Source organism: Pteropus medius, unplaced genomic scaffold (assembly GCF_902729225.1).
Source record: "Pteropus medius unplaced genomic scaffold, Ma_sr-lr_union100, whole genome shotgun sequence".
NCBI classification, from domain to species: Eukaryota; Metazoa; Chordata; class Mammalia; order Chiroptera; family Pteropodidae; genus Pteropus; species Pteropus medius.
Window position 1 is genome coordinate 31440667 of NW_024354875.1, and position 26906 is coordinate 31467572.

Below are 26906 nucleotides of genomic sequence, written 5' to 3' on the forward strand. Positions count from 1 at the left end.
CATGCACCTGATAGGAGCCCATTCAGCCTGCAAATGGACAACTGTAATGTCAGGCTGTTCATGGCTTCTCAAAGCACTCCATTCTGTTTATGAGCAGCCCAACTATCAGGAAGTCTGTGAACCCCCAGAAAGTGTACACAAAACCTCTGTGTATATGCATATACTCATCCTTCTGGGGAGATGGCGCATCACACAGGATATGTATACATATCCTGGAATGATATTAGCCCTATAAAGATATCATGGCTAACATTAGGGATTTCTGGGCCTAGGAAAGCCAGATATGAGTCAGGTGATAACCACTCATTGGCTCCCCTCCCAGATCTGCTTCCAGCTAAGAATGGGGAGGAGCAAACCGTGCAGTTCCTCCTGGAGGTGGTGGACATACTTCTCAACTATGTCCGCAAGACGTTCGATCGCTCCACCAAGGTGCTGGACTTCCATCACCCACACCAGCTGCTGGAAGGCATGGAGGGCTTCAACTTGGAGCTCTCCGACCACCCCGAGTCCCTGGAGCAGATCCTGGTTGACTGCAGAGACACCCTGAAGTATGGGGTCCGCACAGGTAAGAATGAGAGCCAGGCAGGCATGCAGCAGTACCCTTGCCCTGCACCACACCCTTTCCAGTTGTGAGAATGTTAAACTCATGTTGGAGGATAAACACAAACCTAGTGAGGGAAGGCACAAAGTGCTCGGTGACCACATAATGACCTCAAGCAGCGACAGTTAATAGAAGGCCCCAACACCTGGCAAAAGCCCATCATCATTTATTATTGTAAAAGTAAATTTAAAAGATATACAGATACACAATGCTATATCAAGTTCTGTATAAGGAGTTCTCATTCTTGCTTTTAGGCTATTCATAATTTAAAGAGAACAGAATGACCCGTCCCTACTTCTTTATTGCCTCCATTTTCATGCCTATTTCATTCTGATAAATTGTATCCTTGCCTGTCCCTGAAACTGGGAAGAATTGAGCCCATTTCCCTCCCTTTATATATTAGTTTCTTAGAACTGCCGTAAGAAATTGCCACAAACTAGATGACTTAAAACAACAGAAATTTATTCTCTGGTAGCTCTGGAGGCTAGATGTTCAAAATCAAGGTGTCTGCAGGGCCATGCTCTCTCTGAAGACTCTTGGGGAGGCTCCATCCTTGCCTCTTCCAGTTCTTGGTGGTTGCAGGCATTCCTTGGCATTCCTTGGTGAGTAGATATGTGACTCCAATCTTTGCCTTCACCTCATATAGCATCCTCTCTGTTTGTGTGTCCAAACTTCTCTCTTCTTATAAAGATAGCAGTCTTTGGATTAGGGTCCACCCTAATCCAATATGGCCTCATCTTAACTTGATAATATCTACGAAGACCCTATTTCCAAATTAAGTCACTCGTAGGAACCAGGGATTAATATTTGAGCATATCCTTTGGAGGGACACACACACATGCGCGTGCACACACACACACACACACACACCCTTTAGATTTACTTCTGCCTCTGGAGTTTAGACACCCTGAATCACCAAATCCTATCTCCAACAGGAAGCCCTGGAGGATACCCTCTTGCCTCCTTTTCATGTTATATGAACCCTCTCTAATGAGCAACCTTGGCCGAAGTGGTTACTTTTCAATTGCCTCAAGTTCAAGGACTTTATGGATCTCTGTCTGGCTATTCCTAAGCCTAGAAGTGAAGCAGTGATTTCTTATCCCTACTGTCTTTCTCAATTGCAGCCTGGCTTTCCTGGGCTTGTGGGCAGATAGATAGATCTACAGGAACTGGCAGTTCATGGCATAATTGCCAATCCAGGGAGGCCCCTGTGGCCCCTTCTTCTTTTTTCTCCTTCCTTGTTCCCTCTTTTTTATTATACCTCTCACTCTTTCTAGTCATTTGACAGTATGACTGGGAAGATGGGTGGTGACAGAGCTGAGTAAGGCTATTAGATGTCAAAAACAAAGTGTTACAATGAGATAATGAGGCTGGCAAAAGGGGCATTTTTAAATAAAGGATCCCAAACAGCTTTTGAGGTTTGCCAACCCCACTAGAATAAGTGTGTAGCTTCCTTGAATAACCGCAGGATGGACAAGACTTAATTGTATTACAAACTGTGTGTTTGATTTTTAAAGAAAAGCACCCTCATCAGTGTAATCACATCTCACCTTGGTCTGATGGCTAACCCATTCCTGATGGACATCGAGTAGTGTTATTTGGCTGGATCAAAAAAGTCAGAATTCTCCATGTATGTTTTAGCTTGACTTGCTTTGGTCCAGTGTTTTTTATATTGTCAGGTTACTCTACATATACTTTCTCAGAGAGATGAGACCATGTAAAACACTTTGTCATTAAAGCCCAAAGTAGTGTTGTCTCTCAAAGAAAAATACATGGATTTGTCATAATAGCAGCTCACATTGCGTATAAAACTGAAGCATCACGTGGTCAGAGAAGCATGGATTCTTATTAGTCCAGTGTATAAATCTGCTTAGATATTCACCCTGTAGTCATTCATCCCTGTTCTTCAGAGCAGCTTCTGAGAACAGATATTTGCATCCACAGAGTATGAGAGCTTCTGCTACATATGTGCTGTGTTGACTCTGGCAAAGTGTACCGTAGCTGCCATGTGGATAGCAGTCTCTGGATGCTGGTCTCTAATTTAGATGTAGATGCCAGAGCACTAGGGTAAACTCCGCAGGTAGCTACACACAGTGGAAGATGTTTTGTTTTGTTTTGTTTAACAAAAAAAAAAAAAGAATATTAATGCTCAGCCCAAATAATGAATTGGGTTTTAACAGTGAAAACATAGTAATCTGAGTAAAGTCTGTAAAGGAAATGATGATGGCGTTTGGAGATTTCTCTACAAATGAGCAAAGACTTCTGGAAAAAGAACCAGTATATATAGATTCTCCATGAACTGAGACAGATACTAGTCTGTCCTCAGTCGTAGTAAATATGTTGACTTTCTTAGTTTTTCTTTTTAACATTTTATTGTGGAAAATTTTGAACTTATACAAAAGTAAAATAGTACAATAAGCCCTATATAGATAATACTCAGCTTAAACTATTATCAAATCCTGCCAATTTCGTGTTGCCTATCCCCCAGCCCACTCTCCCCTCTTCTCTATTATATGTAAACAAATCTCCTTTTTGCATAATATTATTTCATCCATAAATATTCTCCATCATCAAGGGTTCTTTAAACAAAAATAACCACAATATCACTATTACATCAAAAACCCCACAAAATTTACAGTTCCTAAATATCAAATATTCAGGCAGTGTTCAAATTTCCAGTTGTCTCATGAATGTCAGAATATTTTGTTTTATTCTAATTCATTTGAGTCAGGACCCAAATAAGTCCCTCACATTACGATTGCTTGATACGTCTCAATCAAAACAGATTTCCCTCTCCATCTCTTCTTCTTTCTTGAAGTTTATTTGTTCGAAACTTTAATTTGATAAATTACTCTTCTCCCCCTACCTGACTCTAGGCCACATGCTGCTCAAAACCACATCTGTCATCTGTTCTTTTTGTTGATTATAGAGAGTTGAAATGGTTAGTATAGAAATTCTAGTATAAGATTTTGGGGGCATAAGGCTATAGCCATAAGAGAAAAGTAAAGTGTTAGGGGCATTTTGTTCTTTCTATTTTAACAGACATGAGCTACTGTGTCAGTTTTATTTGAGGGCATTTGTGTCAGTCTGTCTATCTTACACCATCTTTTGTCTCTGCCAGGCCATGTGACTTTGATACATTGTCAAATAGTGTGATTGCATTTATTTATGATTTGATCCTGTCTTAAAATGAGAGATTTTTGTTTAAAGTTTTCAAATGGGTATTATATGTATTTTTAAACAGATTTCAACAAATTTAATTATGTTACAGGTGATTCATAGACACTATTGACACTGAGCAAAGTAGAGAAAAATGGGCTGGTTTAAGCTATTTAGAGTAGTCTACTTGGCTGGAATCTGGCCCCATACTTATACTAAGGTTACTGTTTATGCTTCTTTTATTTTTTCTAAAGGTCAGTATTATTTTTTAGGACTCTTGAGATGCAGACTATTCTGATATAAGAAGTCACAGTCTAGGCATTCTGAATGAGTCCTCGTCCCACATGAGGAAGAACAAACATTCTCAGAGAGGCGACTTAGACCAGGAACATTCAAACACTAGCTTTCTGACAGTTATTTCAGAGGCGAAAGCAATTTCCACGGGAAACACAACAGTCAGCATATCTTTCTAACACCAGTTCTCTGTCACACACCCCTGGATAATATATTGCGTTGACTCCTTCAGGACAGCCAGGCCAAGCCTGCTGATGTGGGATTGAGTTTTCCTGTGAATGCCAATTTAGCCAAAACTTGACAATAAACCTGAATTTGCTGAGGACAAAGCCTGTGAAACCATACTCTGTGTTGCAATGGGCTTTAGAGTTATGTAGTAATAACAATTATTTTACCAACAACTCAAGTGAATGAGGCTGTGTCTGCCCCTGTTTCATAGAGGAGATGCAGGCCATCGCAACAATAAATTTAGTTTAACAGTCACTTGACTAAATATAGGCAAAACACACCAATGCTTGATGTCATATTTGACTGACACAGAGACCCAGAGAGTGATGGCATGCCCTCAGCATCAGCAACAGAGCTGGTACTTTCTCCAGGTTTGATTTGTTCCACAGAGCCACAAATTCTCTCTAAAGCCTACAGCCTTTTCTCTATCAGTAAACTTTGATTTGGAGATTAAATCTTTGGGATGTTAAATTAAAAGTTGAAACATTTATGGAGAAAATCGGGACCTATATCCTGATTTATAATTTAAAAATATGTATGGCAGAGGGGTTCATCTGGAAATCAAATAAGATTACAGAAAGATTATTAGTTTCATGACATTGGATTTTTTAAATTTAAAAGCATTATGCTTTAGAAACATATAAGTTTGGGGGACACCATTAATGCTAAGAGTTGATAGAGGGTGAGTCAACCTGACCTTACTTTTCTGTATCCTTGGACAGCCATATTAGACAGACCATAGAAATGGAGGCCCATGTGGCCTAGTAGCACAGGCCTTTGCTTTGAAGATAGCCAAGTTTGCCTTGATGCTTGCCTATTACTCACTTTTCTAGGTCATCCTCGATTTTTCAACCAGCTTTCCACTGGACTGGATATCATTGGTTTAGCTGGAGAATGGCTAACATCAACCGCCAATACCAACATGTAAGTCTCACATATTATTTTCATATAAGCAACCATGATGTGTGATTTTGGCTTGTTACTTTGAAAGTCCAATTCTGATGATTCTATAATAATTTTATTACAGTTTCCCTAGTCGTATTTTCTCTTAAAATTTTTTAGGTTTATTACAGTTCTGATTTAATAGCAGATAACCAAAAAACCATTTTAAATTGAATAATGTGTTTTAATAAGAACATGGTCATGAGAAATAATAACTCTAGCTTTTAAAATTTAGTGTAAATTTCATGTTAAAAGACTATATTTCTTAACGACATATCTAAATAGGTCACATTTTAGGGTATGATCTTGGTTCATTTCCTATCCAAGCACGTTGGCCCTTATCTTTTAGGTCATATTTCTTTTATAATTAAAGCTGCCTTAAAGCCACAAACTAATTTGATCAACCTATTGCTTAATTAAAAATTCCAAAACAAAATTTAGCTGGTAGTGATACGTTATGTATTCCTCTTAAAATAACTGATTGTTTTTCTGAATTCGACATTTTTTTCATACTTGTTTGAGTAGGCAAAACCTTTGTTTCTAAGTTCTCATAATTTATATGAAACTAACTCTAAGGTCCTGGTTAGTGGTGTGTGTGTGTGTGTGTGTGTGTATGGGTGTGCATGTGTGTGTGCGCGTGCACGAGTATTACCAGGGTAGTCTTCTGGCAATCACCTCATAGTTACATATACATGCTCTTTTTGGAGACAAGGAGAGGTGACAAATTGATGTAGGGTCATCATAGCCTACTGAGTACTGTCTTTACTCTCAACACTAGTGTTTTACCACTATCTATACAACCACACAATGGCACCACATTCTATTAAGTTTTCACGGGAAATTTTAAAAATAACTACATAAAGAATTATATGGATTTTAGTAACTGTGGAACTATTTAGAAAATAATCATCCACTTTTTAAGTTCATGGTAAAGTAGATTTGAAAAATGAATTTAGATGAAAGGGTGGTATTATTTAAAATGAGAAATTCTATTTGACATCAAGATAGAATGTAAGTTATTAAAGTTCAAGATAGAATGTAAGTTATTATTTTTCTTAAACTACTTCCAGCAACAAAACCTGAAATGGCACTTTAAAATTACATTTTGATTTGTGTGTGTTCCTAAGCTATTTAGTGCTATGACTCAAAATACTTAACTACATTCAGAAAAGTTTCTATTAATGAAAGATTCTTGCTTTGTTGGCTAATTTAAAACAACAATGACAAATTTTTAAAAGCAAATTGACAAGTGAAGCCTTTAGTACTAAAAGGCATAAAAGATTAAATTGATTGAAATTGAAAATGGTTTCCTTGCTCCCTGCTTGCGCGTCGTGATTAGCTGCACGAGTGTCCACATTGGATCACTGAGGCTGCAAAGGGCAAAGAGGAATTCAGGTCAAAGACACAGTCGCTGTACGGTCTCCTCAAACAAAATCACCTTTGCAGTTTTTACTATAGTATAATTTATGAGTTAAAAATATATCAGCAAGCACAGACATTGTAATATACTAATTATAACTTGAAAACACTAATGCTTAATAGGAGCATCCCATTAAGAAACAATTTTAAGTAGAAAGTGCAGCTTTAAAAAAAAACTTAACTATTTAGAAAATAAATGAGAAAAATAGAGTAAAAGATACATATCCATTAATATACCTGTATTATATTAGGCATTGAATTCACCCAGTGTGTACATTGTAGGCCTCTCAGTTGCAATGCCCTAAAATATATATTGTGCCAAATCAAGGTAAATGAAAGGAACTCAATCCTTTGAACTGTGAATGACCAGATATTCTCCTAAAAAGCTTTTCTTCAACCAGAAAGATTTCACAAATTCTCCTTTTTTTGTATGTCTTCATAAAATCAAAGTCCTTTACTCTTCCCTTACCTCAGCTCAGCCATGAAACACTAAAATATGTCCCAGCCATCCAAGGTCAAGGTCAATCCAGCTAAATGGCACATAGTAATTGCAGCTGTACTGAACAATAGGTATTTATAAAATATGATCCGATTTCAACAGATCGATAGAGAAGGTTATTTAAAATAGTGAAATAGTTTCTGTCAGTTCTGGAGACAAGGCATTGTCTGAAGAAGTAATAACTATTATCTAGAAATTGTTCTAAACCAGTTCCCCTGGAAGATCATGAAATGTGGCAGCACTGTCAGGAGCTTATGCAGAAATTTGCTCCCCTGTGACATTTCCTTCTCCAGCTAGGAGCAGTGTGCAAAATAAGTCTGGGAAAGAATGGCAAAAGGCTCTTTGGCAGAGTAGGATTTAATTAACGATATACTCAATTGTTTGACCTGCACTAGAATTGAGTTTGGATGGTGCTGGTAATAGAAAATAATTACTATATTCCTCAGTGTGATCTTTTTAGAAGTATCCAGTATCCTAATTCAAGTGGCAAAGTGTTAGGTATCTGACTGTTTTTTATGTTCATGCATTTATACCTACCTGTGCATATATTTTTGAGATGTATTCTTTCAAGCAAGGACGCGGTGAAGATCCAAAGAAAACTTTACAAATGTGTAGTTATCCATGGAATGTACAGCTCTTTTCTTCCACACCAGGGCCACCAAGCACAACTCTGCAAGTTGAGATGTGCCCAACTGTAAACAACAGCCTGCTCGCAAGCACCTGAGAACAATACATAACCTTTATAGCAAGATTTATCACAGCCCTTTGTTATGAAGTTACGATTTCAACTATCTAGTGCTTTATTTTCATAGAAATTACACAGGGGAAATTTCCTATGGGAGTTATTAGTCATTTTACATAGTAGGCAGGTTGTTAGAGAGGAGCCTACAGTAAGTAATTCTGTTTGTCATGGAAAAGCAGCTGTGATGTAAAGGACTTGGAATTCTGACTCTCAAACATACTGAGATCTTAAAACACATCACTGAATTGCTCTGAACCTCAGTTTCTTCTTCAGGAAAATGGAGAATAATAATATCCATCCTACAGAGTGGTTCTGAAGACTAAAAAGAGCACCATTCTTAAGTGCCCGGTATATGCAAGGTGCAGTGCACACACCTAGGAACAGCAGCTGTTGCCATTCGAGATCCTCCCATCAGTCTCTCGACTCTTTTGTTTCTGTCTATCATCATCTCTGGACACCAGCGGGGCTCATTAAGCTACCTTCAAGTGTGTTAACTTTTAAGGTGAAGATAGGCCACCTGCCACATCTGTAAGGAGGGAAAATCTAAGGGGAATGTCAAGATAGAGAGTCAACATAGAAAATTATTTCTCTCATTAAAGAATTTTCCAGGTTAGCAGTCACCAGGGATCCAGATTCCTTGTGCCTTTCTGATCCATATTGTAGCACGTGACTCTCATCCTCAGAGTCACCTGATGGTGCAGGCTGGCTGCTGAAGCTCTAGCATCATTTCCATGTTTCAGAACTCAGGAAGGAGGGGGTTGAGGATAGAAGAAGGAAGGGCAAAAGTGGAACACACTCTTTCCTTCTAAGAAATTTCCGAAGTACCACGTATTTTCTATAGCATCTCTTTAGCCAGAAATTAGTCCCACGACCACACTAGGGAGGCTAGGTAGAAAATGTAGTTTTGATCTGGGTAAATTGCCACCCCAAATAAAATTGACTGAAGCAAGAGAAGATTGATACTGGTTAGCAACCAGCTGACTCTGCCGCAGAGAATACAGCTTCTTAACAATCACTTTGCCTTGGTTCTAAGTGAATCCAACTGGGGAGATGAGTTGAGCCACTAAAAAAGGGCTGACTCACTACTCTACTCAGAATACAGAAAGGCTCCTTTAGTGTCACTTCATGAATGTTGCCATCTTATTGCTTTAAATATTACTTCCAATCCCATGTTCTTATGCTTCAACCCAGAGCTGTTTGCAGATTTAGTTTCTTGTTCTCTGATTGTGAAATGTAATCTTGTACTCTAACTTCAGCTTCTTCTTAATCCATATTTGACCTTTCATCTCTTGACTTTATCTGCTTTCATCTGTCATTTGGGGAAGGGGTACCTAACCTGGAGTCCAGGTTGCAAGAGGGAAGTGTCCTACAATTGTATACCAAATGATGTGTGTGTCCTCATTTTCTTCCTGCAGAGAGAGACCATAGCTTCCCTAGGAGCTCCAAAGGGGTCTATGACTCCAGTTAAGAACCATTGCTCTAGGGTGAATTTTAAGGCCTTCTATAAAGCTTTGGGTGCAGGCAGACTCCTAGTCGTAAACATGGCCCAGGATGGAAAGGCAGGGTCACGGAAATGTCAGAAACAGGAACCATGTTAGCCAGCCCATTTGTCAGGCCTGGCTGAGGATCAACAGCCACAGAACAGTATATCTGCTTCCAGGAGAGGGTGTCAGAACCAAGGTCATGAATCCAGATAAGCTTGGTTGTAAATGTGGAATAACTGGTTTTTCAGACCCAGACCCAGAACTTACCTAAGGCTAAGAACCAGGTGCTGGATTCATCCTCATAAGCTTCTTCCTCAAGGTTGGGAATGGTGTCTTATAACATCTTTGTCTTCTCAGTACGTAAGAGGCCACCTGGCAGAGAACAGTCATCCAATAAGTATTTGTTGAACAGAACTGAAAGAAAGGTTTAGGAACTGGGTACCTGGCACAAATAAGCAACCTGGAAAAGATGAGATAAGATAGTCTCATAAATAGACTTTCCAAATCTTGAGAGTAATGGCTATGCTCCTTCCTGGTCCTTAAGTAGAAAGACTAATTCTAAGATTAAACCTGGGGCCTAATTGATTCAAATCATGAAGTGGACCAACCCCCTGGCCTTCGATCCCATCATCTCCCTTCCCCACATGGTTCCTGCCTGGCCATCTAACACCAACTTAACTCCAACTCACTTCATCCAATTCTTGATAAGGTTCTGATATTATGGTATATGATTCCATTTGTTCCTTCCCTTATTCCAGAGAACCTTCTCATTTGGTATTGTGGTATTCCAACACACACAATGCCACCAGTATTTATTCACCATGCAGACATTTTTGCCATCCCAACATTTCTGAAAATCAATGACACTATTAACAAGAATGGTTAGAAGCACATCATGAGTTTACCTCTTGGAATACTCAGTAGCACAGGCTAAACCGGGAATCCTTCTCTTCTTCTTCCTTTATCAGGCCATCAGACATGAGGGAGTGTTGGTTGCTACGGTGATGGGGCTCAGAGCAGAACCCAAGCATGATTGTGACCTCCAGAGGTGATGGTAACTGAACACATGATTTCCAAGGGTCTTTCTCCTAAATTTCAAGGGTCTTCCTAAGGAAAATGAATGTACTCTTTTTGGAAACAAAATTCTTTTACCAACAGATATATCCTGAGTATCCTCCAGGATCTTTTTGTCCTCTTTTACCACCATGTAATTAATTGATTCTTTTTTCCATGATTAAAACTTAGTAGCTTCACCTGTGTCTTATGTACAATTGTTATCTCATCTTTGCAAATAGCTTTTCTAAATCATTAAGCCAGCAAGAATTCCTATTAGTCCTCAGCATTGGCATTCAGCCAAAACACCCTAACCAATAGTAAAGTCTCCCCCTATCACTTGGCTAAGTTAATCTAGGCATCTCTCTTCAGTAAGCATGGTCTGAGCCGAGCCCACAGACTCTAATGCTTAAGGTCAAGCAAAAAGAAGAAACACAAAGGGCCTCAGAGTCAGTAAATATCTTTGTTTTCTGGCTCCGTTTTCTGTGGATTGACCTTCTTTGATGTCTCTTAAGCCCTACACTTGACACCACAGTCTTGTTTCAGTGACTAGTCTACCAGACTATACTTCCATATCGAATTGCTTTGAGTAGAGCATAGCTTTTTATGTTTAAATCAGTCTATTCGAAGCCAAGGGTAACCTACGAGGATATGTGATGCCCACAGTTTGCTGTGTATGTCAGTTGGTCATCTTCTTGTTACTTATAATTGGTAATTAGAAAATCATCACTTATAATTATTCTTGACAGATATCGACTTCAGAGAATTATAGAAACATAGCTGTCCTTGGGGATTATTGGTAGAAAAACCATGTAGATAATTATATTGAGATCTTTAAAACCTGGGTCAATATTTCCAATTATCTTCGCAGTTAGCTTCCAGATGTTTACATTGTTTTTAAAAGGGAGACTTTGGCTCTGGGTTTTATAGATTCTACAAGTGTGAAATTAGCAGTCAGTTTTTTAAAAAATGTTGCAAACTAATTGTATATAGAACTTAGAATATGTTTTTTTTCAATTAACATTTGCATCATCCTACAATCTTAGAGGTTAAAGAAAAGTTGTTTTCTTTCCTTCTATTTCTCTGGGTCGACCACAGCTAGAATATTTTATTCAGAGGAGAATTTATTTTATTGGAGAAAAATCACAGAGCAGGCACTTCCACCACCTCTTTTGTTAACCCAAGCTGGTTTCTGATATTTTATGATTGGTGACTTAAATGTATTTCCAGAAAATGAATTGTTTTAGTGGTTTTGGACCTTTTTTAGAACCTAAGTACAAATACTAAGTCAATCACCTGTGTTCCCCAAATAAGTGGTTGACATCTTTATTTCCATTCATTTTTATCACCTTTCCAGGTTTACATATGAAATTGCTCCAGTGTTTGTCCTCATGGAGCAAATAACACTTAAGAAGATGAGAGAGATAGTTGGATGGTCAAATAAAGATGGTGATGGGATATTTTCTCCTGGTAAGTTTCTGTTCGTTTTCCCTGGCTCTCTTCAAGTTTTGTAGTATGGATCCTAAGGACCCTTTTGAGAATACTAAACACAAAGTGAGTATGTGAAAGAATGACCTTAAAAAATTTTTTTTTAGACTCTGCCTTTCTATCTTTGTCAGAGTGAAGGCAAGCAAGAATGCTACATTCTTTGTGTACTAACTAACAAATGCTGTGCCTAAACCTATACAAACTGACAAAGACTGTGTCTAAATCATGCTAAACAACTTTGGAAATCAACAACAGTTTAATTAAGTTGGGGATCAGTGAATCAAGATTATCAATTGACTAATCAATTTCAGCCAAAATAGTGTATCTACTTTGAATTTCTAGTTTGATGTAGATATGATAAAAATCTTTAAAACAAGGGCAGATGTTCTTGTAGGTCGGAACAAGTTTGAGATAATATCACAGACAGTGTGATTATATGCAAGAAGAAGAGAAGAAATAAGAATTGTACTTGTCCAGGCAATTCAAGCAGACCACAAATTTGCCTATTTAATCATCAGGTAATTGATGCAAAAGTAATTAGTTTTGTGTTGGCCAGACATGCCTAGTTACCTAAATGCATCTTTAAGTAAACGTAAGTTTGGTTTTATTTTAATAAATAAAGAGCTCTATTAAATGGCTTAACAACTAGCTGGGCTATTCTTTGAGCAGAGTATCCAGGCAATGTCACAGTTTCCTTTAGTAAGCTCCATTATTCTTTTTTTCTCTGTCTTTCTGACTCAGAGAACAAATTCATCTTTGTTCAGTAAATAGATTGAGCAGAAGGTAGAAGCAGGGAAGTTGTAACTCACCTATCTCTTTGTAGCACTGCCAGCGCCACCTCATATTTCTGTCTAGGCTTCAGATGGGATAGGCACTGGAGTACTTGAATCACCTCCAGCCAAATTGCCTAGATGGCTCTGGTAATGAGTGTGACTACTGTATTCCCAGGACAAAAGGTCTAGAGGAAAGCCCTGGCAATAGGAAAGCCACAAAACCTATGAGAATATTGTCTTTCCTCTTTCTGACCTCCCTTGTCTCTTGAGACATCAGCTCAGCCTTTGCTGTAAGAAACTATAATGGAGGAGCTCCAACACCTCCCAATGTGTCTGCTTGCTGCTAGGGGGAGCCATATCCAACATGTACAGCATCATGGCTGCTCGCTACAAGTACTTCCCGGAAGTTAAGACAAAGGGCATGGCGGCCGTACCCAAACTGGTCCTCTTCACCTCAGAACATGTGAGTTGGGTGCTCTTGCTCATGGATTGTGGTGTTTCTCAAAGGACTATCTAATGTCTAACCTTAAGCCTCTGTTTGTTGCAGAGTCACTATTCCATAAAGAAGGCTGGGGCTGCACTTGGCTTTGGAACGGACAACGTGATTTTGATAAAGTGCAGTGAAAGGTAGGCAGGAGAGAGCGAATATTAGATTCTTGATGTATTAAATGTGTTCATCTGTTAAATTTGTTTTATTGTGCTTAAGGACTGACTCAATACAGTGTGCCAAGCTGCTAATGGTCTGTTGAAAATATCCGATTAAATTACTTTTTGCTGCAGCTGAAGTTTTTTCATGTGCAATCTCATTGATTCTTCATTTTAGTTTCTCTCCTTTTATCATAATTACAGGGGGAAGATAATTCCTGCTGATTTAGAGGCAAAAATTCTTGAAGCCAAACAAAAGGTATGTACTCTATGATAAATATAAACTCTGGTGAATACAAAATTTTAAAAATACTTTCTTTCTTACCTAGACAGTAAACATTTTTGATAATGTAAGAGATCATTTTATTGTATTTCTCTGATGTTTGTTTATTTCCAATTTGTGAGGTGATTTGACTTTAAAGTTGTATCTATACAATATAAATTTTTTTAAAAAATGAAAAATTCAGCCATTAAACCATTTATCCTATCTTCATTGTGCCAAATGGTTAGTTTGATGTACCTCAATAAATCCACTACCCAAGCACCATGAAGATACAGCCTAATTGAAGTTTTCACTTACAACTTGTTACGTATAATCTCATTTTAATAAATAACATTTTAGCTTAGGATTCTGTTTAGCAAAGTGCTTCCATGCTCTGGCAGATACTTGATGAATCAGCCTCAATAAATTCTATTAAACTAAAGAATCTTATAGAACAAATGTATCTACAAGGCACTGCCAGGTAGCTGTCAGGCCATTTACCAACTCATTGTTATTGGGTACATTCTTGTACCTCCTTCTCTAACTGTAGTTGTTTGCTGGAGTCTCAGTAGGGGAGATGGATGGAAATGTTGCTAGGAATGAGCAAGGAGCAGAGATGGAATTGAACTTAAAGCTAAGACTCACTGATTTCCCCAAGCCTGTCTGACTCCATTTCCTCATTTATTTCTTGTCCACACCTAAATTTTACTGTGTCCACTATTAGTGAAACAATGTATAGCCAGTTTTAAATAACCAAACAATGCTTTAGTATTATTACATTGGCACACTTGGAACAACACAGCTTCTAAAATGTACAATGCCCAGATATTTAGAGTGATCTGCCTATCACTCCAAGCACTTACTATTACCCTTTCCTGCTTAATTGTTTGCCATAGAGCTTGTCACTTCCAAACATACTGTATATTTTGCTAATTTAATTTTTGTTGTTGTCTGTCACTGCCCACTAGAACATAAACTCCATGGGAACAGAAATCTTTGTCTGTTTTTCTTACTGCTGTATTCTTAGCGTCTACAATAGGGCCCGGCACATAAATGTCACTCAAAAAATATTTGTTGAATAAATGAATGAATGAGTGAATGAATGAACCAAAAAGAATATTCCCAGATATCATATCTGATACTACACCAGCTTAGCTCATCTCTGTTAGAAATAACTGCTACTGCAGTTCTACTTCCTTTGGAAAGGAGAAGGGTTAAAAAGACTAACCATCTCGTATCTCTTGCCTTATAGGGATATGTTCCTCTTTATGTCAATGCAACTGCTGGCACGACTGTTTATGGAGCCTTTGATCCGATACAGGAGATTGCAGATATATGTGAGAAATATAACCTTTGGCTGCATGTCGATGTAAGTGCCCTAACTCACAGTGTCCCCGGTCCAGTCAAAGCAGCTCTGCTTTATGATTTGCCTCAAGCTTCCTCCACTGCCTCAGCTGGCTCTGCACACCACATTAGTTCCATTCTCCTCTGGCCCCCAGCTGGCCATTCACAAATGGACATACCACAGTCCTGTACATCCTCTGGGACTCATCCAGTTCCTTATGGCCAGTTGCCATCTTTTGTGATTCATTTTAGAATATGGTCTCCATCGCCTTCTCAGGTAGCTTTTGTCTGGACAAATAGCGACAGAAAGAAATATTGATTTCAGAGAGAAAAAAAATACAAGATACAACATATAGAAAGCAGCTATGAATCTGGATGTACAGAGATGCCTTCAGTTAGCCATCTATGACATTTTCTTTAAAAAATGCATATCTGGGGTCTACAGCCATGCCACCCTGAACAAGCTCAATCCCATCTGATCTTAGAAGCTAAGTAGGGTCGGACCTGGTTAGTACTTAGATGGAAGACCACGTAGGAAGACCAGGTACTGTAGGTGTTAAAAAAAAGGGATTGTAAGCTAACAAGGTCCTTGGAATCTGTGAGGTCAACCAAGGGTTGCCTCGCATAAATAAATAAATAAATAGATAGATAGATGATAGATAGATAGATAGATAGATAGATAGATAGATAGATAGATAGATAAGAAAGCAAGCAAGCAAGCAAGCATATGTGGTACCTGTAGGAAAAATAAGACAGTATATGAAAGGTGTCATTAACTAAGATTTAATCCCAAATCTTCCCAGAAACACAAAAGATGCATTCTCACATGTGTGACTGAGTATATATATATATATATTTTTTCTCTCTAATCTCTTATGGATGTAACTTCTGACAACTGGACAATTGGGTAATCTGCCCTACTACTCAACAAATGACTAACTTGTGTCATGTGGTGTCCCAAGCTATTCTGTAAACATGCATCAGGGTACCCACAAAAATGTCTTGCTGTGGTGGGACTTCAGCTTAGCCTGGCTGCTGCTTTCTGAGTTTTCAGGAGTCCTTAGAATTCTATCCTCTGGAGAATAAGATGGCAGCCTCTAGTCCTTTGTGTCACTAATAGAGCCGCCCTGGGGGCAAGGGTGGGGGTTCACTGAGTGTCTCTGGCTTTGCAGAGTACCTTGGGCCTTTGGGGCTTGGCACCACAGTCTCAAACCTGATTGACGTACATCACTCGTAGTTACTCTTACTTTCATCTGGAGGAACTTTTAAAGAGGCAACAAATGATGAATAATTATAACTGTCACTCTTTGGACCATCAGTACAGGTTCCTTTTGTCAGAGAAGATTATGTTTTTCTCCTTTACTTTCTCTCTCCTGTCTTACTAGAGATATGGAGTGCTTGGTTCTTAAATGTCGCTGTTCTCCCTCCCTCTCCTTTCTCTGTCCTCACAGGCTGCCTGGGGTGGTGGGCTGCTCATGTCCCAGAAGCACCGCCATAAACTCAGTGGCATAGAAAGGTAAGGGCCAGAGTTGGAACCTCCTTCCATTCAGGCCATCAAACATGCTGTGCTTCTGAGTCTGCTGATATCTCCAACATATTTCAATCTGGCTAAGCTCATTTTTGCTTAGTAGGCATTTATTGAGCACATATTGTATGCTAGGCACTGGGAAATCAAAAATGCAAAAATGATTGATTTCCCAGTCAAATGAGTACTCACCTCAATGAGTTCACAATTTAGAAATAGAAAGAGAAGTAAACAAATAGTCACGACACAATGCGATAAGCACGACAATGCAACAATGGATGTGATTGTGAGGTGCCCAGGTAGGAGAGAAGGGAAACTAAGCAGTGTGGAGATTTGGAGGCTAAATGAGGGTTTGCCAAAGGCACGGGAAGGGTCACTGATTTATTTCACTGTTCTCATTAAGCTTACTGCTGAAAAAGGGGCAAGACATTTAGCTCATTTAACTTATTTATTTTCTTGTCCACCATTCAAGTTCAGGGGGTGTGCTAAGCCAAATATGATTTTGACTTGACTCCTATGTATTGATCCCAGATGAACTCACATGAATTCATTTATTCATTCAGCAGATATTTACTGAGCACCTATATCATGAGCCACACAGGCACAGATGTGAATATTTGGTACCTGTCTTCAATCTAGACATCTGTGGCACTTTTCTAAAAAATGAGTACCTGGTATATGTAGAAAAAACAAGGCAGTATATATGGAAGGTGTTATCAACTAAGAGATTTACCCTCCCAAAGCTTACGTTCCAGTAGGCCAAATGTTTATAAATGAAGATATACTTAATCTGCCTCATAGTAAAGAAAAATAAAACAGAGTTAAATAACAGTGAGTGACAAGGCCACGCTGTTTGAGACAGGTAGTCAGAGGCCTTCCTGAGGAGGTAACATGTCAGTAGATACTGGAATAAAGAAACAGGAAGCAAGGATGCAAGGAGGAATGTTCTAGGCAGTGGGAAGGGCAAGTGCAAAGGCCCTGAGGCAAGACTGTTCTTGGCAAGTTGGAGGACCATCAAAGAGACCAGTGTGGTTGGAGTAAAGTGAGAGAGGTGAGGAGACAAGGTTGGACACTGGATGGAGAATAGGCATCAGGGAAAGCACACCAGTGGCTTCTCTCACAGAAAGGGCTCTGGCTTGAGTTTTTGTTACCTCTACTGTGCCTCTTCCCTCTGGCTCAGTTTTGAAAGGGCAGTATCAAGGTGAGTGGGCCTGACTCTTTGAAGCATAGTTATATGACTCTATAACTTGGATAATAATATATTAAATATAAATGAGCCAGTCCAACTGTACTTTAGATTTCTCAGGCAATTTTCATTTTCTATCTTTGAGTGTTGAACAGCTTGAAACATTTTGCACTCTACTTTTTCTTATCTCATGGAAATTGAATCCATACCATGTCTTATTACTTTCTATTTGTAGCAGCAAAGAATCATTTATTTCAGACTTTTAGGACATTCAAAAAAACACTTAATTTAAGACATTTTATGAGACTTAAATATAATTTTTAATGACTCAGTGATGGTAGCTATGAGAAAATTGATTAAATCTACTACTTTTTAAATATGACTTGACACACTGATGCATTTTAATGAGATAAGCATCTAGTCAACTTTGCTTAGAACTTTTTGTAGGTCTCTTTCACAAAGCTTTTCTTTATTATGTAGTTAGGGGGAAAGTACTTCAGGCCTTTCTGTCTTAGCCTTGAAACACAGCGCACACCCCGTTGTCACGTACACACTAAATTATTTTCCCTCTAAGAAATCTAGACAAGATGAAGAGGTTAAAAATTCACAGCAAGGATTTAGCTCTAGGGAGAGCAGAGGCAGTATAATTCCAAGCCAGTCGCTCTGTCTGGGGAAAACATCCTTCACAGGTATTAAAGCGCAGAGCCCAGCAGTGGTCCAGGCTTTCAAGAAGGAGTCTGTAAACCACAGAAGCAAACTACCCAAGTTTTAATCATCATACATTATACTTAGTGGTTTCTGTAATGTCCTCGATAGTGTGCTGCTTAACCATTTAATTGTGTCTGACAAAGTGATGCAGTTGCTAGGAGACCATGCTCGTTAAAGCTATCATTGCAGCCTAAACTGGCAATGTCATGTTCATTTAGCATTTCAACAATGCTGCTAAGCAGTCAAAGTATAAAATTGTCCAATTGATCCTTGCTTTTAGGTGTCACTCTTTATACTACCTTATAAGTATGTAGATCAACATCACCAGCCCATTTCATAAATAAGAACAGGAAAGCAGAAAGAAGCCAGAGTCTGTTGCCTAGAGAGAGGCAGGCTAGTGGAGGGGTTAGGAGCACTGGCTCTGCAATTCTGCTCCCTGAACTTGAATCTTGGCTCTAGCACTTCCTAGCTATGTAACTTTACATGATATATTTAACCTTTTTTGTGCCTTAGTTTCTCCATCTAAAATAGATAGTAGTTCCTACATCACAGGGTTGTGAGAATTGTCTTCCAGGCATAGTAATTATCATTATATATTCATTAACACATTTCTCCTTCATTCAATTCTATGAATATTCCTCACTTTACAGATGGGAATACTGAGCTACAGAGGAGTTATATAACTTGCTCAAACTGGCAGATGTCAGAGCCAGGATTCAGATTTGGACAGGGTAGCTCCAAAGCCTGAGTTTTTAATCATGATTCCATATTGATATAATGCCTGTAAAGCTCTCAGAACAATAGAACACATAATAAGTTCTTCATAAATGTTAGCTATTATTCATAGCAGTTATTTAGAAGAAGCAGTCTGCAAGTTAGTACCCTGAGACTGCCTGCGAAATAGTTGTTTTACAACTCAATTAGTCAATTTAGGGAGCTAGGTGTCAAAGTGTGTACTGACTTGAGTTGCAATGGGTGGTGTTTTCCTCAAGAGAACAGTCGCCTCTTGCTGACTCCTGCACCTTCTCCTCAGAGTATCATGTGCTTCTTCCAGAGCCAACTCAGTCACCTGGAACCCTCACAAGATGATGGGCGTGCTGTTGCAGTGCTCTGCCATTCTCGTCAAGGAAAAGGTCTGCACCCCCTCTAGAGATGAGCTGGTGGCCTGCACATCCTTTAGAAGGCACAAGAAGAGAAAAGCACGGGGTCTTCTTCACAGCACTTGCTGATGTACTCACGAGATTGACTGCCCCATTGGGACTACCGTTACTGTTCTTTCCTGCCCTTATCTGTTAGCCTTTAGCTAACCTCGTGCCTCCTCCAGGCTCTTGCTCTCTGCTGCCTTTCTTCCTATTTCAGTGCTCAGGGCCCTGTCAGTGACATAAAGCATAAGGATATTATTTCATTTCATATTCTATTGTGTTTGTACAAAACAGAGTGAGAGCCATTGGATGAAATATCAACTCTCACCTTAGCGAGGACAAAAAGTGGTCACTGGAACATACTTTAAGTTCTTAGCATGAATTTGTGATCCCAAGAGCTGAAATAAATTGGGTCAGCTTTACATATTACAAATGTCAACTCAGAGCAACAAGGAATTATTGACCAGAAGCTTCTGTAAATGAGTTAGTAGTTTATTCCCTTATCTAAGAATCTAATAAAAGGACCCTGCCCTCCAAAGCATTGTCGCTCCAGTAGAACTTTTGCATGCTGAGGCATTCCAAAAAATCCGTCACCAACCTGTAGGAGACAGAACCTGCAGAAGCTGTATTCCACTCCAAAGTTAACTTTATAGGAGACCTGGAAGATATTGGAGACACTCTTGAGGAGGAAAATTCTTCAAAACATGAGACCATCTCACCCACTGTAGGAAGTTTATAACCCAAACTGCTGCCCACTGAATGCCATAGCACTTCTCAGACTTTGAAAAAACCCAAAACACACTCACACATTTCCAAATGCCCCTTAGAGGGACTGCGGGGCCCTTGTTGTTTGTATCTAAGTCAGAAGATTATTTTCTAATTAGAATGACAGAGGGAAAGGGGCAAAAGTTCTTCCAAGGGTGGTTTTAGAGAAGGATGTCAGAATGAGACCCCATAAGACATTAGAAAAAAAGTTGCATGCAACCCCAAGTCCAGCTAGCCCTGTTTTGAAGCCATCTACATCTCTAACCTGTGAATACAGATGCATGTCTGTCTTGATTTCCCTGATAGGGGATACTCCAAGGATGCAACCAGATGTGTGCAGGATACCTCTTCCAGCCAGACAAGCAATATGATGTCTCCTATGACACTGGGGACAAGGCAATTCAGTGTGGCCGCCATGTGGACATTTTCAAGTTCTGGCTGATGTGGAAAGCAAAGGTATGAAAACGGGAATTCGGGAAATAGAGCAGAAATGTAATTTGTACAGGCTAGCTGGCAAAATAGAAGCAAACATATATCAGATAACTCACTATGTGTTCAATCAATATCTAGATAATTGAGCTAACTGTGTTTTCTTTGTTTGCGAATGAAATCAGTTTATCCCTAATGTCAAATTCTCCCTCCTTCCCATTCAATCTCCTCAATTTGAATTAGCATGAAGTTTTCTTATAACTTTCTCTTATAACAACTAAAAATAATGCCAAGATACGACTCCCACAGCAATCCTTAGGGATGCTGAAATTATTTAGTGCAGATGTAGGGAAAGAGATAAAGATAAAATTACTGCATTATTGTATAGAGAATGCTGAATTCCTTTATGAGGCCTCAAATCATGAGATATATATGTATAGATATATATAGATATATATCTATATATATATATATGACAGTCTTAAGTTCTGTTTAAATAATGGCTCTCCTGTTATTCGTACTTTACACACTATTCTTTATTCCAAGAAATCCTACGCTAGATTGAAGCATACTGTGTCTGTTTCATCAGCCTTTCAGGTTGCATTTCTGTGTCTAGGGGAAAAAAACAAACTGTTGGAATTTCCCCAAAATATGAGTGAGGGAGAGGATTACCATTTAACTTCTTGTTTCAAAAGCATTTGTATGCAATCAAGGCAATTTTTTATTTCACAGCTTTATATCACATCCATTGTTTTTACTTACCTATTGTAAATTAATTTTAATAATTTTCATGTTTAAGATTAGATCTACCTAATACCAAAACAACAGGCTTTCTAGCAAAATATCTAGCCAAATATTTCTTCTGATGGATTATTAGTTTCCCTCATTTAGTCATTTGGTCTTAATATAGAAATAGTTTGAATTACCACAAAGTAATTATAGGTATTTTAAGTATATAAATAGCTATAAATTATAACAAGGGAAAGAGCTATCATTTAAAAATATAATAACTGCATGGCCTGCCTCAGTAATTTATGCCTTCATTTCGTTTAAAAATAACTGTCTGCCGGAAGCTTGGCTCATTGTGAATTGGTTGCTGAGGTGGGACCCTGGTGTGGGCTTCATTCCCAAGTGGAAAGTGCACTGGCCATGGTGTACCCCTAGCAGTGACTGCTGCTTTGCTAGTATTCGACTTCACCCAGGCCCATTAGCAATCCACAAGCCAGTCTTATGCATCTGTTCATGTTAACACCAACCCACCCAACAACCCTCATGCTGCTGTTATTAATCAGCCATGCTGGCTTTTGAAACTCACACTCCAACCAGTTTGTCAATAGTTGGAGCTATTGTAGTCTCAGGGCATGTACTGAGACCAGTGGCTTTTCCATCTGCCTGCCTGCCTGCCTCTCATCACAAAGAGATAATACTGTGCTATGTGGAAGGTAGGCTGCCTATGAGTATGGGGGGCATGTTTGACCAGGACTTACTACTAGGAAAGGTGGATTCTAGAGTAGTATTTTTCAAACTATTTGTGGTAAAGACCAGTTTTTTTTTTCACCTATCATAGACCAATAAAATGAAGATAAATTGCTAGAAAAATGGAATAGAAAACCATACAAAATACCAATTTTTAAAATTAGATTCCACTGACATAAAATTATTCTGTCAAATTGCTATAAAAGTTTCTTATTGCTTAATCTCTGTTTCTTTACTCGTCATGGACCGGTTACAGTTCATGAACTGAGTAGCACTGTCCTAAAGCAAACCAGAAAATAGGCTTCAGGTCCGGGCTGTGAAAAACTAACAGGAAGCTAAAAGCCTTGTTGAGAATAACTGCACAGAGTCTAGACTGCTTTCAAAAGAGAGCAGGCACACTTCATTTTATTGCATGCAGAGCTGTGAAGAAGCTGTGCTCATTTAGTTAGATGGTTCTTTCGAAACATCTCCAAGAAGATTCTTATGTCTGTTTTTTCCAATAAAGGACAGTGTAGACTTCTCAAATGCCCATCACCAGGAAATGGAACCTCTCACCAACAAACCCGAGTTTCCTTTTCTTTAAAACAGGGCACAGTGGGATTTGAAAATCAGGTCAACAAATGCTTGGAACTGGCTGAATACCTCTATACCAAGATTAAAAACAGAGAAGAATTTGAGATGGTTTTTAATGGTGAGGTAAGTTGTCATCATGTACTAAATGTATATTCCCAGAAAATCTATTGAGGGAAGCTCCTGAAGCCATATTTTCCCACATTGCCAAAAGCTGCTTCTGAACTTTTATTCTTATGCATTCTTCATTTATTTCCCTCTGTGTCCATGAACTTTTCTTCCAGTAGCATTGGGATGACTTCTCCCCTTCACCTCTTTGCAGACAAGAGGTCTTTCCTTGGCAGGTCCGAATCTTTTACCATTTTGGGGTGTGTCTTATTATTGTGTTGAACCTCCACGATAAAGGATTTCTCGGTTCCAAGAAGCTTTTAGGATGGGCATATCCTTCTCTCCCAAGACTGGTTCTAAAATGAAGTTCCCCTTTACATAGATTCATTAAGAAGAGAGCAACATAAATTGTCTCTGCCTGAGTTCACATCCGCATTGTGCACAATAAAGTACTTGTCATACCAATATTGACTGAGTGCCTGCTGTGGGCCAAGCCCCATGCCAGGAGCTGGGTTATATAGTAGTGACCAAAACTGATACTTTCTCTTCCCTAATGGAAGTCACTGATGGATACAGAAAGTTTCCATTGTTGAATAGGAGCCAGTGTTGAATAAAAGAAAATCTACTTGTAACTCAGTAAAAATAACACCGACTACCTTTGACTTAGTCCATTTATCAGACAACCTAAACTATTAAGAACACACAAGAAAATCACCAAATGGGGAAGAAAGAGCCCTGAGTAGTTTAAATCAATAATACGGTGCTCATGCATTTCACCTATGGGACCTCGCTCTGATCATTTACACTATTTTAAACATTCTACTAGAAGATTAAAGATAAATGTGATGTCCCAAGCCAGTTAATGATGGCAAACAGCAACTAGAAGGACACTTAAAAACTATAGCAAGAATACAGAAAAACTCGAAAACAGTCTTTAGAGCAGGGACATTAAACAGTTCTAGGTATCTCAGTTTTGTCTTATGGTTTAGAACCAGTATTAATGTTCATTATGTCATCAAGAAAAGATTCAGTATCAATATAATAAACTCAATAAAATATTCAGTATCAATAAAATAAACTGTTTTGAGCATTTTCTAGATATGTGGTGCTACAAAATGGAAAGATGAATAATACCTTTTTAAAACTACCCATATATAATTATTTTTTAACATTTCAGTTTTTAAAGGTGGTAACTTTAGTCATTTCAAAAATTGATTGTGGAAACAGCTTTCTTGCCAGAAATGGTTGGATAAACTAGGCATTGTTCTCCCTACTACAGAAGTAACATTGCCTTCAAGATGGGCATGAAGCTTTATTTTCTTTATTATTATTTTTTTTAATCTGAGAGACTTCCACCAGGGGTGCATAGGATTTTGGAAACAGTCTTCTCTCAAATTCTCATACTTTTCTGTTTTATTTGTATATTTGCTTGTTTGTGAAAACCGCTGCAGCCTGAGCATACCAACGTCTGTTTCTGGTATATTCCACAAAGCCTCAGGGGAGTGCCAGATAGCCCTGAGCGCCGGGAAAAACTACACAGGGTATGGAATTTCTTTATCTCATATAACCCTTTGCAATTTCCCTGGCTGGTCAGAACATCCTCACTTCAATGTGTCTTTCTAATGAGGAAGAAATAAAATCTAAAGACTTGGGGTGGTGGGAGCCATCGTGTTATAGTCTTCTTGGGTCTGGATTCTTGCTGTGGTTCAGATACAACGGGAACCGCTGAAGGATGCATCCCTGTCTGAGATCGGTGTTCTTCATTAAAGTGGCCATATGCAGGGCAATGGAATCATATCCGTATTCCTAGGAACTTCCATATTAAAATATCTTTCACTAAGTTCAAGTCTACTCTAATGCTGATTCATTCTGGTTGTTGATTTCTATATCTAGTTTATATATTATTTATACTTGTTGACATTATATTTCATTTATATAATACAATGTTATATAGTGTTTTACTCGTTCAATCATTCGACAAATATTCATTGAGCAGTCTACGTGCCAGTCTCCATGCCAGGCAGTGTCCTGGGCTCTGGATTATACGGAAGTCTTAATTTGTATAGTTGCCCATAAGAGTTTTTTGTTTTTGATTTTTATTTGATTATCATTGTTTTATGACTGACTTTCAAAATTCAATCATACAGTATTTTCTGAGGGAATTTATGATAAGGTAGACTTAAATCGTCATTAGATCTTAGCCACTGAAGAAACCTAGAAATAAAATACATCTTTGCTTTTATGTTTGCAAAAACAAAATGGTAAAAAGGAAATTGTTCTTTGTTCCAATCAAGAAACGGACTGCATTGTTAAAAAACAGTGGTGTTAATATCAGTCTTGAGTTTTGTTTTGTGTTTCTATCACAAGGTGGCTCCAAAAATCAAAGCCCTGATGATGGAGTCTGGCACAACCATGGTCGGCTACCAGCCTCAGGGAGATAAGGCCAACTTCTTCCGGATGGTCATCTCGAACCCAGCCGCTACCCAGTCTGACATCGACTTCCTCATTGAGGAGATAGAAAGACTGGGCCAGGATCTGTAATTGCCCTCCATAGAACATGAATTTATGGGGATTCCCTTTCCCCCTGGCACTCTAGAACAACCTCTGTTAAGTTGCTGAAACAATAGGCCATTTCATTAAGGGAAATATAGTATCTTGAAGAATATCGTTAAATCCTTACATAACCTTGTTGTAGTTAGCAGAACATAATGTTCTTTTTAAAAAGTTGCACATTAGGATCACAGTATACATGTACAGTTATATATACCTCTCTCTATATATATGTATGTATAGTGAGTGTAGCTTAGTAATAGATCACGGCATGTCCCCCACTCCAAGACAATTAACTTCACCTTCAGCAGTTACTGAGGGGCTGAACATGCTGCAAACCAGCTTGCCCTACAAATCCAGGAAATATGTTTCTCAGAATGTCATGTCGTAGGGACCAAGGAAAATCCTGTTGGCAGGAGTTGACCTTGTTGTCAGTGTTTCTCCCACCTAATGTGATGACGGATGAGAAAAAGCACCACTCGATGACAAGAGTCACACCCTCCTCATTAGTATCCTGTTAGGGAAAAATAGTAGCAGAGTCATTGTTACAGGTATGCTCTTGCTGTATTTTTAGAGATTAATTTGTGTAGATTGCACATATCTCTGTTGTCTGACCTTGGGAGGGAGGGAAAAACACATGTAATGATTTAAATGACTGTCTAATTGTAGGTAAATGAAATATTTACTTATTTATATTCAGAGATTTACCATGTTAAAGAGGTGTCTTGTATTTTCTTCCATTTGTAATGTATCTTATTTATATATTAATGCAGTAAGTTCTGAAAACTGTTTATGGTATTTTCGTGCATTTGTGAGCCAAAGAGAAAAGATTAAAATTAGTGAGACTTGTATTTATATTAGAGTGCCCTTAAAATTATTTCAGTATAACTTTACTGTCTGTGAGAGAATTCTGATACTGTATATAGAGTCATATATATAGAAATCTCATTACTTAAACAGCATCTGCTCTTCTATTATCCTCTCTGGCTGTATGTCTGATATTCTCAATGCTTTTCTAGTAACTGTTGAATAATTACAAGATCTCCTGTAATTTTGTAGTAGTTCATGACCAATCTCTGTGACTCGCTTAGCTCAAACCTAAGGCAACATTTCCGAAGACCGTCTGAAGATCTCAGATAAATTGACCAGGCTCACCACTGTTTTTGAGGAAAGGAAATTCACACTGTGCGTTTTTGAGTATGCAAGAATATAAAACAATAAAAATATTCTCCGTGGAGAATTTGAACAAAATTTTCTTCCAGTTCGTGTTTCATGCAGAGAGATTTCTAATTATAGTTACGTGGATCGCCATGGCCTATTCACTGTCCACTAGCTGACTTTAGGCGGTGCTCAGTACTGTTATAAGCTGGGACTCAACCCACTGTCATAGGTTCCTGAACCCCTTATCGATAAAATCATTGTGATTGTAATTAAATAAAAATTTGCATTTCAAGACTGGAAAAAGAAAAGCCATCTCTGTTCCTCATTTTCCTATTTGTATCTTGGAGTTTCAT

The 26906-nt window shown here is 38.5% G+C and overlaps 1 protein-coding gene and 1 pseudogene across 2 annotated transcripts in view; both read left to right on the plus strand.

Annotated features, from left to right (window-relative positions):
• Positions 1-26643, plus strand: part of GAD1 (glutamate decarboxylase 1) — a 38296-nt gene extending 11653 nt beyond the window's left edge. The window contains exons 5-17 of one of the 2 annotated variants that reach the window (XM_039856015.1): positions 323-565; positions 5116-5206; positions 11779-11891; positions 13030-13145; positions 13230-13309; positions 13532-13586; positions 14842-14958; positions 16385-16449; positions 19407-19485; positions 20566-20715; positions 22753-22860; positions 24294-24383; positions 25210-26643. In XM_039856015.1, coding sequence (XP_039711949.1) covers positions 323-565; positions 5116-5206; positions 11779-11891; positions 13030-13145; positions 13230-13309; positions 13532-13586; positions 14842-14958; positions 16385-16449; positions 19407-19485; positions 20566-20715; positions 22753-22860; positions 24294-24383; positions 25210-25383 — 1481 coding nt within the window. In that variant the 3' untranslated portion in view covers positions 25384-26643. Of the gene's footprint in view, positions 1-322; positions 566-5115; positions 5207-10336; positions 10526-11778; positions 11892-13029; positions 13146-13229; positions 13310-13531; positions 13587-14841; positions 14959-16384; positions 16450-19406; positions 19486-20565; positions 20716-22752; positions 22861-24293; positions 24384-25209 lie in introns of those variants that run through there. The other variant, XM_039856016.1, reaches the window with a different exon arrangement.
• On the plus strand, positions 15371-15489 carry LOC120597320 (uncharacterized; annotated as a pseudogene).
• Positions 26644-26906: the final 263 nt, after the last annotated feature.